This window comes from Salvelinus namaycush, chromosome 27 (genome assembly GCF_016432855.1).
Source record: "Salvelinus namaycush isolate Seneca chromosome 27, SaNama_1.0, whole genome shotgun sequence".
Taxonomy (NCBI): Eukaryota; Metazoa; Chordata; class Actinopteri; order Salmoniformes; family Salmonidae; genus Salvelinus; species Salvelinus namaycush.
In genome coordinates this window covers 9,516,578-9,538,970 of record NC_052333.1, presented here as the reverse complement: position 1 = coordinate 9,538,970, position 22,393 = coordinate 9,516,578, and the positions used below count along the sequence as shown (strand labels likewise).

General features: G+C 42.8%; 1 protein-coding gene across 1 annotated transcript in view; it reads right to left on the bottom strand.

Moving 5' to 3' along the window:
- Positions 1–1,114: 1,114 nt before the first annotated feature.
- Positions 1,115–22,393, bottom strand: part of LOC120022534 (engulfment and cell motility protein 1-like) — a 158,459-nt gene continuing 137,180 nt past the window's right edge. Inside the window, exons 18-22 of the mRNA XM_038966482.1 lie at positions 16,017–16,129; positions 10,927–11,034; positions 10,506–10,588; positions 2,932–3,009; positions 1,115–2,722 (exon numbers count right to left, since the gene is read on the bottom strand). Coding sequence (XP_038822410.1) covers positions 2,522–2,722; positions 2,932–3,009; positions 10,506–10,588; positions 10,927–11,034; positions 16,017–16,129 — 583 coding nt within the window. The 3' untranslated portion in view covers positions 1,115–2,521. The remainder of the gene's footprint in view (positions 2,723–2,931; positions 3,010–10,505; positions 10,589–10,926; positions 11,035–16,016; positions 16,130–22,393) is intronic.

Sequence of the window (22,393 nt, the reverse complement as noted above, 5' to 3'; positions counted from 1 at the left end):
CATGTCATTGATTTCTAATTGAATTGCTCAACTTCATGGTTTTGAACTAACATTATTACTTCACTTCAGACTGTGAACCTGCGCAGATTGTGGCCTTCTTCTGACAAGTCTACAGATTCTAAGGAGCGGGTGAAATGTATGTCTGAGCTCTTGAGGCAACGCAGAGAGAGAAAGAGAGAGCGGAGAGAGAGAGAGAGAGTGGAGAGAGAGTGGAGAGAGCGAAGAGAGGGAGAGAGTGGAGAGAGAGAGAGAGGAGAGAGAAAGCAGAGAGAGCGGAGAGAGCGAGAGAGGAGAGCGAGAGGTGAGAGAGAGGGCGAGAGAGCGAGAGAGGAGAGCGAGAGGTGAGAGAGAGCGGAGAGAAAGGGGCGAGAGGTGAGAGAGAGCGGAGAGAAAGGGGAGAGAGGTGAGAGAGAGCGTACAGAGCGGAGAGAGAGAAAGCGAGAGCGAGGAGAGCGGAGAGAGAGAGAGGGGGGAGATAGAGAGCGGAGAGAGTAGAGAGAGCGAAGAGAGAGAGAGAGAGTGGAGAGAGAGAGAGAGAGAGAGAGAGAAAGTGGAGAGAGAGAGAGCGGAGAGAAAGAGAGAGAAAGCGGAGAGAGAGAAAGCGGAGAGCGAGAGGTGAGAGAGAGGGCGAGAGACAGAGCGAGAGAGAGCGGAGAGAGAGAGCGGAGAGAAAGGGGAGAGAGAGAGAGAGAGCGAGTACAGAGCGGAGAGAGCGAGGAGAGCGAGAGGGGAGAGAGAGCAGGAATGACAAGAAACACTCCCTCTGTCTCACTCTTCCTCTGTCTCACTCTCCCGCTATTACTCTCCCTCTCTATTTTCCTCTCTATCTCTCGCTCTCTGTATCACTCGCTCTCTCTCTCTCCTGTGGAAGAACTCTGATCCAAGAGACTGCCACGTGCAGTACACATAGAACTGCTTGCATGTCATTGTATGTTTTTTTAAATCGACTGTATGGAAAGCCACATCAACAATAAGTGATGCAGTATCGGTATTTTTAGTGATAGAAGATTTGGTGGCATGGACACATACACAATAACAAAAGCTCCTACCAGGTAGAAAGACATAACTAATAATATCATATTTACAGTAATAATAGAATATGCAACAAGAGATGTCAGTTTCCTTAAATCTTTAATGTAAACAGCAGGTTGAGGGGCTTTCAGACCTAGATACGAACATCTGAAGGTATTAAATAATAAATCATATTAGAAATATCCACTCATGATTCGCTTTAAATAAAATGTACATGAACCTCCAAATTTTGACGGCCACATAGATCTTGAAAACAAAACAAGTTCCCTTTATTAAAAACACAAACATCCCCAATACTGTCTACTTGGCAGCAGCACAAATATCACTACATTACACCATCAGCATAACGAAGATCTTTATTTATGTAATTTTTTTTGCTCAATATTGCTTCGGAATGTTACAGCAGTCGCAATCGAGCCTGATCGAACGGTATCAAGATGGAGGAAAGAGACAAGTGTACGTCTCAGCAAGCATGTAGCTATTAAAGTTGTGTGTTTGTTTGGGCTAAGCAAGTGTGTGAGTACACAGTATGCTCAAAGCAGCCGTGATATGGGGATAGAAGGCTTCAGGAACTTCAGAGGCAGTTTCCTGTATTACAGTGCCAGGTTTTAGAACAACATACGTATTGTAACAGTCTAGAGACAGTATGTGAAGTATGGAGTAAGATACCTGGGAGAAAAACTCTAAATATACACTTCACCATCTTAAATACACTTGATCCTTTCTTCCTCACAGAAACATTACCTGCCACATAAATGTAAAACAGATTCTGTGTCTGAAATAGCACCCTATTCCCTACATAGTACACTACTTTATTCCCTATATAGTGCAGTACTTTTAATCCTGGTCAAAAGGAATGCACTATATAGAGAATAGGGTGCCATTTTGGACACACTCAGATTGTTGGAGAGATAAAAACTTAACGTCCCTCAACACCTCTTTACAGTCTCTTTATGAAATGAGCTCATCTCCTCACATCCAATGGCCTGACGAAAGTCAACAAAACAAAACTACCAACGTTTATCAAAGAGCTTTTCTACAACAAACCCCAAGCAAATGACATATGCTTCAGTGAACGAGTGAAGAGTGAGCAGGTTTTAAGGTGAGAAGAACACTGTGACGACATCTTGGAGAGTGACGACCAAACAACAACGTTTAGAGACCATTGAGCCCGTTAGAAGAGCATGTCTGGTTGAGGACCCAAAGGACCCATATGGATGCTTCCTGGTTTGGTCTCCATGGTGATGGGATGGTTCAGTCAGTGGGCCGCAAAAAGTCATTAAGTGCTGCAAACCTATTAAAACGCACCCTTTAATTAAAAAAGGAAGTTTAGCAAGAAGGAAGGAGAATTGTTCAATAGAATCCTTTTTCTGTCGCTCATCATTTCATCGTAATTTTTTTATTTTTCATTTTTTCCAGTTGCCGTTTTAGAAAAAAGAGAGTTGGTTGGTCCAGTCCAGTAGCTAAGTTATTTTGAATGGTTGGTTAGTTAGTTGCAGTCATAAACAAAGTCATAGTTGCTAGGTTCTTTGGGAATGGGGGGAGGGGCCTCTGGGATCTGGATGTTCTCCAGGTCGAGGAGGCGGAGCTTCATCTCCATGGAGAGTAGGGTGTCCATGTCTGACTTCGTGAAGTCACTGGTCATCTCCTTCCCCAGGAGGGCGTTCAGACCGTCCGTCCACACACAGTACTGAGAAGAGACAGGAGAGGATAAATACATACAGACAGACAGATGACGCGCCCGCCCCTGCACACACCCCCCCACACACTCATAGCAGTGTATTAACATAAAGTGTCCCATGTCATGCTAGAGAATGGACGACCTCCACTGACTTCCTCTCAGTCCATCTGTGAAAGCTGTCATTGGCTGGGTGACCGTGCCAGCTGTCTAGTGCTTACCTCATGCTTGTCCGGAGCGATGAAGTTTAAATACTCGTCTGACTCATAGAGGACGGAGAAGGCCAGCTCCAGAACCTCCTGTAGCGAGAGAGAGGTAGAGAGAGGGGGAGCAAGAGGAAGGGGAGAGGGAGAGGAAGAGAAGGAGGGGGAGAGAGAGAGAAAAGGAGGGACTTCAAACGTAGCACTGTCACTAACATGCTAATGAGCCCCTCCTCTCCTCTCCTCCAGTGTGTGTGTCCCTCCCGCTTTGACTCTCTAACACGTTCCCTCCCCAGCCACTCCAACACCAGATGGCTTGGCTATCGTGTGTGCCGGCGCCACCTGCTGGGTGCCAGGTGACGGAGCATATCGAGCAGGGGGACGGTTAGGGGACAGAAAGGCACTTTGAGACATACGGTTGTCCAACACTAGATATTGAAATGCAGCCTAGGTCTGTGACTGCCCTGCCCGGGCCCAGAGAGGGGCTCCGCTCGTGTTCCCATTCACACAGCCTAAACTTGGCCTAGGACACAGCCTGCCGGTCAGACAGCCAGCCAGTCAGTCAGCCAGCCGACAGACCTGTAGGACCATTCTTCCAGACACCATATTCGCCAACAAAGTAATAAAGGTCCAGGTGAGAGAGGATCGGTGCTCCTTTGTCTTCAAGAATATATTTGCAGGACCAACCTAATCATTCAGTGTTAGCAGAATATATTGACAGGACCTACCTAATCATTCAGTGTTAGCAGAATATATTTACAGGACCTACCTAATCATTCAGCGTTAGCAGAATATATTTACAGGACCTACCTAATCATTCAGTGTTAGCAGAATATATTGACAGGACCTACCTAATCATTCAGTGTTAGCAGAATATATTTACAGGACCTACCTAATCATTCAGTGTTAGCAGAATATATTTACAGGACCTACCTAATCATTCAGTGTTAGCAGAATATATTTACAGGACCTACCTAATCATTCAGCATTAGCAGAATATATTTACAGGACCTACCTAATCATTCAGCGTTAGCAGAATATATTTACAGGACCTACCTAATCATTCAGCGTTAGCAGAATATATTTACAGGACCTACCTAATCATTCAGCGTTAGCATAATATATTTACAGGACCTACCTAATCATTCAGTGTTAGCAGAATGTATGGGTTTCTAATCACTACTGAGAACCTACAGAGGCCGGGCCTGGGCCTACGTACCTGCTCAAAGGAAGGGCTAACAATCATTTAATCTTTGTTAAGATGTCTATACATAGAATATATAGAGGGATTTGGGTTTAACTAGGCTGACATGTCAACAGCCACCTTAACTGTGGGTTACTATACCTTGATATTGGGCTGGCTATTATTTGATCATATAAGACACAGATACACTGACAGATACTATATTTAAGCAATAAGGCTCGAGGGGGTGTGGTATATGGCCAATATACCACGGCTAAGGGCTGTTCTTAGGCACAACGCAACGCAGACCCTGGAGGTGCCTTATTGCTATTATAAACGAATAAATGTTTTGTCATACCCATGGTATAAGGTCTAATATGCCACGGCTGTTAGCCAATCAGCGTTCAGGGCTTGAACCACCCAGTTTATAATGTCATAAGACACAGCCAAACTAACATAGACACACTGACAGATACTATTATAAACTCAGCTAAAAAATAAATGTCCCTTTTTCAGGACCCTGTCTTTCAAAGATAATTTGTAAAAATCCAAATAACTTCACAGATCTTCATTGTAAAGGGTTTAAACACTGTTTCCCATGCTTCCCATACAATTAATGAACATGCACCTGTGGAACGGTCGTTACGACACTAACAGCTTACAGGCGGTAGGCAATTAAGGTCACAGTTCTGAAAACTTAGGACACTAAAGAGGCCTTTCTACTGACTCTGAAAAACACCAAAAGAAAGATTCCCAGGGTCCCTGATCATCTGCGTGAACTTAGGCATGCTGCAAGGAGGCATGAGGCGGCAGGTAACCTAGTGGTTAAAGCGTTGGGCCGGTAACTGAAAGGTTGCTAGATTGAATCCCCGAGCTGACAAGGTAAAAATCATTGTAAATAAGAATTTGTTCTTAACTGACTTGGCAAGTTAAATAAAGGTTAAATATAAATAAAAAATAAATGAGGACTGCCGATGTGGCCAGGGCGACAGGACGGACATCTGATCGTCCTCGCAGTGGCAGACCACGTGTAACAACACCTGTACTGGATCGGTACATCCGAACATCACACCTGCAGGACAGGTACAGGGTGGGAACAACAACTGCCCGAGTTACACCAGGAACACACAATCCCTCCATCAGTGCTCAGACTGTCCGCAATAGGCTGAGAGAGGCTGAACTGAGGGCTTGTAGGCCTGTTGTAAGGCAGGTCCTCACCAGGCAACAAGTCGCCTATGGGCACAAACCCACCGTCGCTGAACCAGACAGGACTGGCAAAAAGTGGTCTTCACTGACGAGTCAAGGTTTTGTCTCACCAGGAGTGATGGTCGGATTCGCGTTTATCGTCGAAGGAATGAGCGTTACACCGAGACCTGTACTCTGGAGCGGGATCGATTTGGAGGTGGAGGGTCCGTCATGGTCTGGGGCGGTGTGTCACAGCATCATTGGACTGAGCTTGTTGTCATTGCAGGCAATCTCAACGCTGTGCGTTACAGGGAAGACATCCTCCTCCCTCAGGTGGTACCCTTCCTGCAGGCTCATCCTGACATGACCCTCCAGCATGACAATCCCACCAGCCATACTGCTCGTTCTGTGCATGATTTCCTGCAAGACAGGAATGTCAGTGTTTTTCCATGTCCAGCGAAGAGCCTGGATCTCAATCCCATTGAGCACGTCTGGGACCTGTTGGATCGGAGGGTGAGAGCTAGGGCCATTCCCCCCATAAATGTCCGGGAACTTGCAGGTGCCTTGGTGAAAGAGTGGGGTAACATCTCACTTAGGTAACATCTGGCAAATTTGGCAAATCTGGTGCAGTCCATGAGGAGATTATTTTGGTGTTTTTCAGAGTCAGTAGAAAGGCCTCTTTAGTGTCCTAAGTGAGATGTTACCTAAGTGAGATGGCAAATCTGGTGCAGTCCATGAGGAGATGATGCACTGCAGTACTTAATGCAGCTGGTGGCCACACCAGATACTGACTGTTACTTTTTTTTTGACCACCCCTTTGTTCAAGGACACATGATTCCATTTCTGTTAGTCAGATGTCTGTGGAACTTGTTCAGTTTATGTCTCAGTTGTTGAATCTTGTTATATTCATACAAATATTTACACATGTTAAGTTTGCTGAAAATAAACGCAGTTGACAGTGAGAGGACATTTCTTTTTTTGCTGAGTTTATAAGACACAGATACACTGACAGATACTGTTATATAAGACACAGCTACACTGACAGATACTGTTATATAAGACACAGATACACTGACAGATAATATACTGTTATATAAGACACAGATACACTGACAGATACTGTTATATAAGACACAGATACACTGACAGATACTGTTATATAAGACACAGATACACTGACAGATACTGTTATATAAGACACAGATACACTGACAGATAATATACTGTTATATAAGACACAGATACACTGACAGATACTGTTATATAAGACACAGATACACTGACAGATACTGTTATATAAGACACAGATACACTGACAGATACTGTTATATAAGACACAGATACACTGACAGATACTGTTATATAAGACACAGATACACTGACAGATACTGTTATATAAGACACAGATACACTGACAGATACTGTTATATAAGACACAGATACACTGACAGATACTGTTATATAAGACACAGATACACTGACAGATACTGTTATATAAGACACAGATACACTGACAGATACTGTTATATAAGACACAGATACGCTGACAGATACTGTTATATAAGACACAGATACGCTGACAGATACTGTTATATAAGACACAGATACGCTGACAGATACTGTTATATAAGACACAGATACACTGACAGATAATATACTGTTATATAAGACACAGATACACTGACAGATAATATACTGTTATATAAGACACAGATACACTGACAGATACTGTTATATAAGACACAGATACACTGACAGATACTGTTATATAAGACACAGATACACTGACAGATACTGTTATATAAGACACAGATACACTGACAGATACTGTTATATAAGACACAGATACACTGACAGATACTGTTATATAAGACACAGATACACTGACAGATACTGTTATATAAGACACAGATACACTGACAGATACTGTTATATAAGACACAGATACGCTGACAGATAATATACTGTTATATAAGACACAGATACACTGACAGATACTGTTATATAAGACACAGATACGCTGACAGATAATATACTGTTATATAAGACACAGATACACTGACAGATACTGTTATATAAGACACAGATACGCTGACAGATACTGTTATATAAGACACAGATACACTGACAGATACTGTTATATAAGACACAGATACACTGACAGATAATATACTGTTATATAAGACACAGATACACTGACAGATAATATACTGTTATGTAAGACACAGATACACTGACAGATACTGTTATATAAGACACAGATACACTGACAGATACTGTTATATAAGACACAGATACACTGACAGATAATATACTGTTATATAAGACACAGATACACTGACAGATAATGTTATATAAGACACAGATACACTGACAGATAATATACTGTTATATAAGACACAGATACACTGACAGATACTGTTATATAAGAAACAGATACGCTGACAGATACTGTTATATAAGACACAGATACACTGACAGATAATATACTGTTATATAAGACACAGATACACTGACAGATAATATACTGTTATATAAGACACAGATACACTGACAGATAATATACTGTTATATAAGACACAGATACACTGACAGATACTGTTATATAAGACACAGATACACTGACAGATACTGTTATATAAGACACAGATACACTGACAGATACTGTTATATAAGACACAGATACGCTGACAGATACTGTTATATAAGACACAGATACGCTGACAGATACTGTTATATAAGACACAGATACGCTGACAGATACTGTTATATAAGACACAGATACACTGACAGATAATATACTGTTATATAAGACACAGATACACTGACAGATAATATACTGTTATATAAGACACAGATACACTGACAGATACTGTTATATAAGACACAGATACACTGACAGATACTGTTATATAAGACACAGATACACTGACAGATACTGTTATATAAGACACAGATACACTGACAGATACTGTTATATAAGACACAGATACACTGACAGATAATATACTGTTATATAAGACACAGATACACTGACAGATACTATTATATAAGACACAGATACGCTGACAGATAATATACTGTTATATAAGACACAGATACACTGACAGATACTGTTATATAAGACACAGATACGCTGACAGATAATATACTGTTATATAAGACACAGATACACTGACAGATACTGTTATATAAGACACAGATACGCTGACAGATACTGTTATATAAGACACAGATACACTGACAGATACTGTTATATAAGACACAGATACACTGACAGATAATATACTGTTATATAAGACACAGATACACTGACAGATAATATACTGTTATGTAAGACACAGATACACTGACAGATACTGTTATATAAGACACAGATACACTGACAGATACTGTTATATAAGACACAGATACACTGACAGATAATATACTGTTATATAAGACACAGATACACTGACAGATAATGTTATATAAGACACAGATACACTGACAGATAATATACTGTTATATAAGACACAGATACACTGACAGATACTGTTATATAAGACACAGATACGCTGACAGATACTGTTATATAAGACACAGATACACTGACAGATAATATACTGTTATATAAGACACAGATACACTGACAGATAATATACTGTTATATAAGACACAGATACACTGACAGATAATATACTGTTATATAAGACACAGATACACTGACAGATACTGTTATATAAGACACAGATACACTGACAGATACTGTTATATAAGACACAGATACACTGACAGATACTGTTATATAAGACACAGATACACTGACAGATACTGTTATATAAGACACAGATACACTGACAGATACTGTTATATAAGACACAGATACACTGACAGATACTGTTATATAAGACACAGATACACTGACAGATACTGTTATATAAGACACAGATACACTGACAGATACTGTTATATAAGACACAGATACGCTGACAGATACTGTTATATAAGACACAGATACGCTGACAGATACTGTTATATAAGACACAGATACACTGACAGATAATATACTGTTATATAAGACACAGATACACTGACAGATAATATACTGTTATATAAGACACAGATACACTGACAGATACTGTTATATAAGACACAGATACACTGACAGATACTGTTATATAAGACACAGATACACTGACAGATACTGTTATATAAGACACAGATACACTGACAGATACTGTTATATAAGACACAGATACACTGACAGATAATATACTGTTATATAAGACACAGATACACTGACAGATACTGTTATATAAGACACAGATACGCTGACAGATAATATACTGTTATATAAGACACAGATACACTGACAGATACTGTTATATAAGACACAGATACACTGACAGATAATATACTGTTATATAAGACACAGATACACTGACAGATAATATACTGTTATATAAGACACAGATACACTGACAGATAATATACTGTTATATAAGACACAGCTACACTGACAGATACTGTTATATAAGACACAGATACGCTGACAGATACTGTTATATAAGACACAGATACACTGACAGATACTGTTATATAAGACACAGATACACTGACAGATAATATACTGTTATATAAGACACAGATACACTGACAGATAATATACTGTTATGTAAGACACAGATACACTGACAGATACTGTTATATAAGACACAGATACACTGACAGATACTGTTATATAAGACACAGATACACTGACAGATAATATACTGTTATATAAGACACAGATACACTGACAGATAATGTTATATAAGACACAGATACACTGACAGATAATATACTGTTATATAAGACACAGATACACTGACAGATACTGTTATATAAGACACAGATACGCTGACAGATACTGTTATATAAGACACAGATACACTGACAGATAATATACTGTTATATAAGACACAGATACACTGACAGATAATATACTGTTATGTAAGACACAGATACACTGACAGATACTGTTATATAAGACACAGATACACTGACAGATACTGTTATATAAGACACAGATACACTGACAGATAATATACTGTTATATAAGACACAGATACACTGACAGATAATATACTGTTATATAAGACACAGATACACTGACAGATACTGTTATATAAGACACAGATACACTGACAGATAATATACTGTTATATAAGACACAGATACACTGACATACTGTAGATACACTCACCTTGTTCTGCTTCAGAGCTCCCTTCTCCTTCATGTGAGGACAGTCCTTACCAGTGACCACCGCTTTGATATCGGCCACGGGTACTATGGGAGGAGGAGGAAGAGGAGGAGAGGAACGTCAACATCAAGGAAAACATCATTTTATCATCCTCATCATCAGTTAGTTTACAGTACATTTTAGTCATTAAGCAGATGCTCTTATCCAGAGTGACTTACAGTTAGTGAATTCATCTTAAGATAGCTAGGTTAGAAAACCACATATCACAGTTCTGTTGACATGCTGCATCAACTACTAACAATGTCAACAACAACCATCTTTAGGCACCCTGCCAGTAAACGATCATTTAGCAAGTGTCAGTTGTCTCTTTTTAAAGGAAAACGTTTGTTTGACCCAGAGCAGTACTGGTGTTGCTACTACTCACATTTCTCCTGTAGAGAGTCATGGGACACCTCTCCCCGAGTGCTCTCCTCCAGATCTCCGTAGTGCAGGACTTTATGGTTCGGAGACAGTCGACAGTACCAGAACTTATCTATGGAGAGAGAGAGAGAAAATCAGGGTTTAATGCCTAGATCAATGGATAAAATCAAAAGCAAATCAGTGTATGATGAGGGAGGAAAGGACCAGCATAGAAGACCTACAAACCTGTGAAACAAACACTAATATATCTAGATTCTGTATGTACTGTATAGACCAGAACCACCCAAATCATATTGATGCTGTTTTCTAAAGGCTGCAACACCTAACACCAAAACCCTAACACTATCCCATATGGACAGTTAGACACAGACAGTGAAAGTGGCACCTGAAGCCGGTCAGGTGAGTGATGCTATCATGTGCCTGAGGTGGCTAGCGTTACTGAAGCCCTGGCACTGGGGTGCTATCGCCTGCTGGGCAGCTGGGGCCGGCTGGCACGCCTGAGCACTGTGGGCAGGCCTCCCATAGAGCAAGACCTTTCACTTTATTCTCTACCCACCGTGCCAGCTCTTGCCCCGCCTTGGCACGTCCCTGGCAGAGCAGAGCTAGGCTGGGGAGGGTTGGCTGGCCCACGCATGGGCGGCACAGTCAAAATCCTAATAGCTGAGAATAGACATTTGGCAGCAGGTGACAGGCGACAGGGAGGCTTGCTGGTGCTGGTCTGTATGGAGTGGCTGTGTCGTGTCTAGTGTAGTGGAGCTGTGAGGAGTGAGACTGACTGCTTAGGGAACTGAGGGACAGGGAGGGAGGGAGAGAGAGAGGGAGGGAGGGAGGGTGGAGAGGGAGAGAGGGGGATGGAGAGGGAGGGGAGAAGGAGAGGAGAGGGAGAGAGGTGGAGGGGTAGGGAGAGAGGGAGGGAGGTGGAGAGGGAGAAGGAGAGTGAGGGAGTGAGGGATGGAGAAGGAGAGTGGGGGATGCGAGGGAGGGAGTAAGGAGTAGAGAGAGAGTGAGAAGGAATGGAAGGGAGGAAGATATCTAGCCTCCAGACAGAATGCTGCTCAAATTGTCTTATTTTATGGGCTGTTGTTTTGTTTCTGTTTCCTCAGCTGTTGGAGATACAACACAGCCATCTGACGCTCATCTCCAATTCACTCCCATTCATCATTCATTTCTCAGCTAACTGACTAAGAAAATAAAGTTTAAAGGCTTTTAGATGCATTTTTGGTACACATAACATGTCGTTTTTAACATGCATACAACATAATGGTATGTGTATCCATATTGCTTGTGCTGACTTGTATGTAGACATATAAGTATTTGGTGTCTGTCAGGTAGGTACTCAGCTTTAAGGAGAGTTTCACTAATACTGTCCTGCTGTCTGTCAGGTAGGTACTCAGCTTTAAGGAGAGTTTCACTAATACTGTCCTGCTGTCTGTCAGGTAGGTACTCAGCTTTAAGGAGAGTTTCACTAATACTGTCCTGCTGTCTGTCAGGTAGGTACTCAGCTTTAAGGAGAGTTTCACTAATACTGTCCTGCTGTCTGTCAGGTAGGTACTCAGCTTTAAGGAGAGTTTCACTAATACTGTCCTGCTGTCTGTCAGGTAGGTACTCAGCTTTAAGGAGAGTTTCACTAATACTGTCCTGCTGTCTGTCAGGTAGGTACTCAGCTTTAAGGAGAGTTTCACTAATACTGTCCTGCTGTCTGTCAGGTAGGTACTCAGCTTTAAGGAGAGTTTCACTAATACTGTCCTGCTGTCTGTCAGGTAGGTACTCAGCTTTAAGGAGAGTTTCACTAATACTGTCCTGCTCTCTGTCAGGTAGGTACTCAGCTTTAAGGAGAGTTTCACTAATACTGTCCTGCTGTCTGTCAGGTAGGTACTCAGCTTTAAGGAGAGTTTCACTAATACTGTCCTGCTGTCTGTCAGGTAGGTACTCAGCTTTAAGGAGAATTTCACTAATACTGTCCTGCTGTCTGTCAGGTAGGTACTCAGCTTTAAGGAGAGTTTCCCAAACAGGGTCCAGCCTCACATTCAGTGATGGAAGGGAGAAGCCAATCGCCATTTAAGAGCTGTTAGATGAATAGTTAATGTGGAAATATGATTTGAGAGGAAGCACTTGGAGAGTCCCAGGTGGAAGTGTGTTTAGATGGGAGGATAGAGGCGGTAGAAGTAGAAATTATAATTCTTCAGTTGTGCTCACTCAGGTACTCTACAGTGTGGTGGCAGACAGCCAACAGCCTTTAGGCCCTGGGACGACAGAGAGAATGCCTTTTAAATACTGTGCTGAGCCAGCTTCCAGCGCTCCTCACATACACACACTACCACACTACCTACCCACACCTGTGTGTGTGTGTGTGTGAGAGAGAGAAACACACAGAGAGACAGAGAGTGAGAGAGAGAGACGGAAGAGGACAGAGAGACTGAAGAGGAGAGAGAGATACTGTCTGGTCTCGGGTGGTGAGATTAAATCTGCTCCGGCTGTGAAAAGCGCCACATTATAGCGGTGCTAAGCAATAAGGCCTTTCCCTGCGGTCTCCTCCTCTCTCTCCCCTCTTCCTGCCATGCCGAGGCCCCAGCCAGTATGAAAAGGATATTAGACTCAACACTCCCCAAACACTCCAATCGGAAGTGTAAAAGTTTTATCCATCGTGTAGCTCCACAGTCCTTTACAGGGAAAGGATGAACAGGCTTCCATTCCACAGCCACAGTTAAATCAAGGACAGGGAGATATGGTCCCAAATGGCACCCTATTCCCTATGTAGTGCACTACTTCCTCATAGGACTCTAGTCAAAAGTAGTGCACTATAGGGAATAGGGTACAATTTAGGACACTGGCACACCCTATGCTTCTACTGAAAGGAGGTTTATTTATTTGACTGTTAATAAAAGCTGTGTAAAATGTTATGGGACCTGGGACGTTACATTGAAAAGGATGTATTCTGTAACCGTCTTTCACCTGAGGCGAAAGCAAGCAAAGAAGAGATCCTTTCTGTCCTGAAAACTCAACCTTAATGCCCTCGACGCCAACAAACACCCACGACAAAAAAAGTCACAACAACCACAATTCCCTTTAATACATCCGCAGCGCTGACTAATTTGGGTTCAACGGTTCTGAAGAATCACGCTAACCGACCTCATGTCCATTCCAGAACACTGACATGACCAGGGAAGAGCTTTAGAGACCGGGCCGGGAATTGAATTAAGGCCGTTCCTCCATTACTGAAATTGATTCACGCACTTCAGAGCAATGAGACTCAGCGGAACTGTAGAGCTGGGGAGAGAAGCTGTTCCAGACAACAACACGGGTGGTCCCGTGTGGCTCAGTTGGTAGAGCTTGGCGCTTGCAACGCCAGGGTTGTGGGTTCAATTCCCACGGGAGGACCAGGGTTCAATTCCCACGGGGGGACCAGGATGAATATGTATGAACTTTCCAATTTGTAAGTCGCTCTGGATAAGAGCGTCTGCTAAATGACTTAAATGTAAATGTAACAAGGGTAAGTCGAGGGCCACACAGCTCAGATATTAGCCAGTCTTGGAAGCAATAGACTGTCTCAGTTAGTTCCAGACACCTGGGGTATACATGTATTGGCTCATTTTTGGAAGAGTATCGGTTTGGCATGGTGTGTGTGCGTGTGTGGGTGTGTGACAAAGGCTGCCCAATTCTGATATTTTTTTCACTAATTGGTCTTTTGACCAATCCGATTAGCTCTGAAAAAGATCTGATGTGATTGATCAAAAGACCAATTAGTAGTAGAAAAACTATCTGTGGAAACGCAGCCTAACACAGCAACCCAGGCTTTTGAACAGCCTCCAAGGTTACCACTGTGGCTCCAACAAAGCCAAAGGAGACTGCCCACTTAGAGAGGAACGCTGCAGAGGACAGAGAGAGCGAGACAGAGACAGACAGAGAGAAAGAGGTGGTGGTGTGGTGGAGGAGGAGAAGAGAGCAGATTGATAGAGTGGACTGAACATAGAAGAGGGACAGTGTGGGAGGGAGGGATGGGTGGAAATAAAGGAGAGAGAGAGTGTTTTAATGGTGTGGTGGGGGTTGGTGAGCTGGCCTGAGAGAGACAGAGAGAGAGAGAGTGTTTTAATGGTCAGGTGAGAGTTGGTGAGCTGGCCTGAGAGAGACAGAGAGAGAGAGAGTGTTTTAATGGTCAGGTGAGAGTTGGTGAGCTGGCCTGAGAGAGAGAGTGTTTTAATGGTGTGGTGGGAGTTGGTGAGCTGGCCTGAGAGAGAGAGAGTGTTTTATTTATTTTTATTTTACCCCTTTTTTCTCCCCAATTTCGTAGTATCCAATTGGTGGTAGTTACAGTCTTGTCTCATCGCTGCAACTCCCGTACGGACTCGGGAGAGGCGAAGGTCGAAAGCCATGCGTCCTCCAAAACACAACCCAACCAAGCCGCACTGCTTCTTGACACAATGCACATCCAACCCGGAAGCCAGCCGCACCAATGTGTCGGAGGAAACACCGTACACCTGGCGACCTGGTCAGCGTGCACTGCGCCCGGCCCGCCACAGGAGTCGCTAGTGCGCGATGAGACAAGGATATCCCTGCCGGTCAAACCCTCCCTAACCCGGACGACGCTGGGCCAATTGTACGCCGCCCCATGGGCCTCCCGGTCGCGCCCGGCTGCGACAGAGCCTGGGTTTGAACCCAGAATCTCTGGTGGCACAGCTTAGACCACTGCGCCACCAGGGAGGCTAGAGAGAGAGTGTTTTAATGGTGTGGTGGGGGTTAGTGAGCTGGCCTGAGAGAGACAAAGAGTGTTTTAAATGGTGTGATGGGGGTTGGTGAGCCGGGCCTGAGAGAGAGAGGGAGAGAAAGCGAGAGAGAGACAGAGGCAGGGCACCTGTGTAGGATAGTGTGTGGGAGTGTGACACTGGGTGAGATATGAGGTTGTTTGGTGTATAGGGCAGCGAATAATGTACACAGGCCAAACTGTGTGTGTGTGTGTGTGTGTGTGTGTGTGTGTGTGTGTGTGTGTGTGTGTGTGTGTGTGTGTGTGGTGTGTGGTGTGTGGTGTGTGGTGTGTGGTGTGTGGTGTGTGTGGTGTGTGTGTGTGTGTGTGTGTGTGTGTGTGTGTGTGACTCCCACCTTGCCTCCGGCGGCTGCTGATCTTCCTGAAACAGGTTCCGTCACATAGACGGTTGAGCCTCTGTTGTTTGATAAGCTCCATGATCTCTGGCTGGATCTTCTCCCGCAGCTCCCTACGGACCAGAGAGAGAAACAGTCAGTCACAGAGACAGAGACCAGTCAGTCACACACAGAGAGACCAAGAACCAGTCCGTCAGTCACACAGACAAGACCAAGAACCAGTCAGTAACAGAGACTGACCAAGAACCATTCAGTCACATAGAGACCAAGAAAGTCAGCCAGTCACACACAGAGAACAGAAACCAGTCAATCAGTAACAAAGAACCATCCAGTCACACACAGACACTCTGAGAGACGGGTTGCGTCAACATAACCGAACAGTTTTTTGTTAGTTGAGATTTTTGGGGTAGATCAGCATTGAGACCAGGGTCTAACTTAGAAGGGAGACCTGGGAACATAAACACATCATGTAACACACATCATGTACAATAATAATATCAATACAATATATACAACGAGATGAATCAAAACAAACACAACTCTCACACGTCACCTCCCTTAAACTCCATGTAAACTGTCCAATGGAGACCAGCGAGTCTAATTTCAAGGTGGCTGAAGGCTATTCCATGAGCTGGTGGCCTAACAACTAAAAGCATTTTCCCCAGGTCAGTGGAGACCAGCGGGTCCTCCAGAACCAGCCAGTCCAGAGAGTGGGTCTGAAAATTGCTGGATCTCCAATTAATACGTGAGTTGTGTTAGTAGGGTAGACTCTGAAGTAGCCAATGCTGGATCAGAGACTCCCAGCCAACAGAACTATACAATATGCAGTGAATGAAAATTGTCCCCCAACGATAAAACGCAGTGTTGAGTGAAAGGTTTTAAAATGATATCACCATAATCAACTACTGGGAGAAGTGTTGCTTGAACAATCTTCCTTCTACTTTCCAAAGTCAGGCAGGATTTATTTCTATAGAAGAAACCAAGCTCAATTCTCAGCTTTTTTTGTCAGTTACAAAGAGATGAATGTTACATGTTTTAACAGATAGACCAATGTTACTTTTATAAATAGTGAAGAGAACGAGGCACAAAATAAACCCCTGCGGCGCACCTTTCGTGATATTGAGGAAACTTTGATACTGTCAGTAAGCACACAGTGTTTTGTCCGTTAGATAGTTCCTGAACCAATTGCAAGATACTTGATTTAGGCCTATTTCAGACAACCTTTGAATGAGTAAGACATGGCCAACCGTATCAAACGTTGACCATTATCTCTCCTTCGACAGGTCAAGAAATAAGGCAGCACAATGACGTGTATAATTTAAACAACATCGACATCCTCAAAGACAAGTGTAGCTGCTGAAACAGTGCTATGTCCCGGTCTAAAACCAGATTGGTGCTCATTACGAATACAATGACAAGTTAAAAAAGGCAAGATACAGTTGAAATAGGAAGTTTACATACACTTAGTCATTAAAAACTTGTTTTTCAACCACTCCACAAATTTCTTGTTAACAAACTATAGTTTTGGCAAGTCGGTTAGGACATCTACTTTGTGCATGACAAGTAATTTTCCCAAAATTGTTTACAGACAGATTATTTCACTTATAATTCACTGTATCACAATTCCAGTGGGTAAGAAGTTTACATACACTAAGTTGACTGTGCCTTTAAACAGCATGGACAATTTTAGAAAATTATGTCATGGCTTTAGAAGCTTCTGATAGGCTAATTGACATAATTTGAGTCAATTGGAGGTGTACCTGTGGATGTATTTCAAGGCCTACCTTCAAACTCAGTGCCTCTGCTTGACAACATGGGAACATCAAAATAAATCAGCCAAGACCTCAGCCAAGAAGTATAAACACCATGGGACCACGCAGCCGTCATACCGCTTAGGAAGGAGACGCGTTCTGTCTCTTAGAGATGAACGTACTTTGGTGCGAAAAGTGCAAATGAATTCCAGAACAACAGCAAAGGACCTTGTGAAGATGCTGGAGGAAACAGGTACAAAAGTATCTATATCCACAGTAAAACGAGTCCTATATCGACATAAACAATTTAAAGGCAATGCTACCAAATACTAATTGAGTGTATGTAAACTTCTGACCCACTGGGAATGTGATGAAAGAAATTAAAGCTGAAATAAATCACTCTCTACTATTATTCTGACATTTCACATTCTTAAAATAAAGTGGTGATCCTAACTGATCTAAGACAGGGACTTTTTACTGATCTAAGACAGTGTCTCCTGACCGCTCCTGTCTCAGCCTCCAGTATTTATGCTGCAGTAGTTTATGTGTCGGGGGGCTAGGGTCAGTTGGTTATACCTGGAGTACTTCTCCTGTCTTATCCAGTGTCCTGTGTGAATTTAAGTATGCTCTCTCTAATTCTCTCGTTCTCTCTTTCTTTCTCTCTCTCTGAGAACCTGAGCCCTAGGACCATACGTCACGGCAAACCGGGCATGATGACTCCTTGCTGTCCCCAGTCCACCTGGCCTTGCTGCTGTTCCAGTTTCAACTGCTCTGCCTGCGGTTATGGAACCCCTACCTGTCCCAGACCTGCTGCTTTCAACTCTTAATGATCGGCTATGAAAAGCCAACTGACTTTTATTCCTGATTATTATTTGACCATGCTTGTCATTTATGAACATTTTGAAAATCTTGGCTCTCTCTAATTTTCTCCTTCTCTCTTTCTTTCTCTCTCTCGGAGGACCTGAGCCCTAGGACCATACGTCAGGACTACCGGGCATGATGACTCCTTGCTGTCCCCAGTCCACCTGGCCTTGCTGCTATTCCAGTTTCAACTGTTCTGCCTGCGGTTATGGAACCGCCACCTGTCCCAGACCTGCTGTTTTCAACTCTTAATGATCGGCTATGAAAAGCCAACTGAAAATTATTCATGATTATTATTTGACCATGCTTGTCACTTATGAACATTTTGAACATCTTGGCATAGTTCTGTTATAATCTCCACCCGGCACAGCCAGAAGAGGACTGGCCACCCCTCATAGCCTGGTTCCTCTCTAGGTTTCTTCCTAGGTTTTGGCCTTTCTAGGGAGTTTTTCCTAGCCACCGTGCTTCTACACCTGCATTGCTTGCTGTTTGGGGTTTTAGGCTGGGTTTCTGTACAGCACTTCGAGATATTAGCTGATGTACGAAGGGCTATATAAAATAAACTTGATTGATTGATTGATTTACTGGGATTAAATGTCAGGAATTGTGAAAAACTCAGTTTAAATGTATTTGGCAATTTTTTTTTTTTACATTGATCTTCAATAAGGCACTTACTTGATTAGAGTAAGGCATATCATGTTGCATCAATGTATTTGATCAATTTGGAAAAAGTCCTCGATATAGCTACATCATTGTCATCTGTTTAATTTTCAACAAAAATGATTTGGTTGGTTTATTTTATCTTAACGCTTGTTGGCAACTCAAATATCAATCACAGTGAGCGTTATTACCATACAGTAGGTCTGACTCCAATGACTCTGGATCAGAAGATTGTGTGTTCAATCCCTGTAGTGGACACCTTCTAAATGTAGCGGAAACAACTAAATGTAGTGGACACCTTCTAAATGTAGTGGACACCTTCTAAATGTAGCGGAAACAACTAAATGTAGCGGAAACAACTAAATGTAGCGGAAACAACTAAATGTAGCGGACACCTTCTAAATGTAGTGGACACCTTCTAAATGTAGTGGACACCTTCTAAATGTAGTGGAAACAACTAAATGTAGTGGACACCTTCTAAATGTAGTGGACACCTTCTAAATGTAGTGGAAACAACTAAATGTAGTGGAAACAACTAAATGTAGTGGAAACAACTAAATGTAGTGGACACCTTCTAAATGTAGTGAACACCTTCTAAATGTAGTGGAAACAACTAAATGTAGTGGACACCTTCTAAATGTAGTGAACACCTTCTAAATGTAGTGGAAACAACTAAATGTAGTGGACACCTTCTAAATGTAGTGAACACCTTCTAAATGTAGTGGACACCTTCTAAATGTAGTGGACACCTTCTAAATGTAGTGGACACCTTCTAAATGTAGCGGACACCTTCTAAATGTAGCGGACACCTTCTAAATGTAGCGGACACCTTCTAAATGTAGCGGACACCTTCTAAATGTAGCGGAAACAACTAAATGTAGCGGACACCTAAATGTAGTGGACACCTTCTAAATGTAGTGAACACCTAAATTTAGTGGACACCTTCTAAATGTAGCGGAAACCTTCTAAATGTAGTGAACACCTAAATTTAGTGGACACCTTCTAAATGTAGCGGAAACCTTCTAAATGTAGCGGAAACCTTCTAAATGTAGCGGAAACCTTCTAAATGTAGTGGACACCTTCTAAATGTAGTGGACACCTTCTAAATGTAGTGGACACCTTCTAAATGTAATGTAGTGGACACCTTCTAAATGTAATGTAGTGGACACCTTCTAAATGTAGTGGACACCTTCTAAATGTAGTGGACACCTTCTAAATGTAGTGGACACCTTCTAAATGTAGTGGACACCTTCTAAATGTAGTGGACACCTTCTAAATGTAGTGGACACCTTCTAAATGTAGTGGACACCTTCTAAATGTAGTGGACACCTTCTAAATGTAGTGGACACCTTCTAAATGTAGTGGACACCCTCTAAATTTAGTGGACACCCTCTAAATTTAGTGGACACCCTCTAAATTTAGTGGACATCCTCTAAATTTAGTGGACACCCTCTAAATTTAGTGGACACCTTCTAAATTTAGTGGACACCTTCTAAATTTAGTGGACACCTAAATTTAGTGGACACCTTCTAAATTTAGTGGACACCTTCTAAATGTAGCGGAAACAACTAAATGTTGTGGACACGTTCTAAATGTAGTGTACACCTTATAAATGTAGTGTACACCTTATAAATGTAGTGGAAACCTTATAAATGTGGTGGAAACCTTCTAAATGTAGTGGACACCTTCTAAATGTAGTGGACACCTTCTAAATGTAGTGGACACCCTCTAAATTTGCCACTGTTAGACTGACTGGCCACAGACTGTGTGTGTGCTTGTGTGTGTGTGTGAGAGAGAGAGAGCCCCCCTCTCCACCCCATCCAATCCCCCAGACTCATTACCGAGGAGGGCGCTGCACAGTGCCCTGCTGTGATCCCTGTCATGTGGACTAACATGTAGGTTTCTCAGCGTGTTCTGTCTCTGGTATGAAAGATATGAACACAGCCCCTAACAGCTAGCCAACATTAATTATACATACAACCTATTGACTGGGGAAACATGCAGTGCCCACACAGTCCTACAGCTCACCAGCCAATCAGGACGCTGCTGTGAAGCTGACAGCCAATAAGAGGGCTGCTGTGGATTGATCTGACAACCAATGAGAGGGCTGCTGTGGAGCGAACAGACAATTAGAGGGCAGTCCAATCAGATTTTCTCTTTCTCATTACGTCACTTTCTCTGTGCCTTTCCCGAGCCGTTATTTTCACTGCAGCTCTGTGCTTTCAGATCATCAGTGGTTCCCCTAGGTACATATCTAGGATAATCTCCCCTCCACCAATTCAAACCTTAACCATTAGTGGGGAAGATGCTAAACTGGCTCAAGATCAGAGTCTAGGGCAACTTCACCCTACTCCGATAACGAACTGTCGGGGAGAGGGGGATGCTAAGGAATGGATTCAGGTCCCATACATGTAATGACAGATAGTTCATTTTCTGTATAGCATTTGGTTGGGAATTATCTATATGGCTGGACACCCATAGTGAGATTGTCATTATCTGTGGCAGGGTCTGTGTCGGCCATCTCATAAATCAGATTCATTACAGCTCAAAGTCATTCTCTCCTTGCCTCTGAAAATCATCTGCAACTGAGTTAACTAAAATGAGCTCTTTCAAAGATAATACTCTGGAATGTAGTTGGACAGAGTATGAAGTGGCAGGGCCCACTGAGATGGGAGAGGAATGTAGTTGGACAGAGTATGAAGTGGCAGGGCCCACTGAGATGGGAGAGGAATGTAGTTGGACAGAGTATGAAGTGGCAGGGCCCACTGAGATGGGAGTGGAATGTAGTTGGACAGAGTATGAAGTGGCAGGGCCCACTGAGATGGGAGAGGAATGTAGTTGGACAGAGTATGAAGTGGCAGGGCCCACTGAGATGGGAGTGGAATGTAGTTGGACAGAGTATGAAGTGGCAGGCCCACTGAGATGGGAGAGGAATGTAGTTGGACAGAGTATGAAGTGGCAGGGCCCACTGAGATGGGAGAGGAATGTAGTTGGACAGAGTATGAAGTGGCAGGGCCCACTGAGATGGGAGAGGAATGTAGTTGGACAGAGTATGAAGTGGCAGGGCCCACTGAGATGGGAGAGGAATGTAGTTGGACAGAGTAT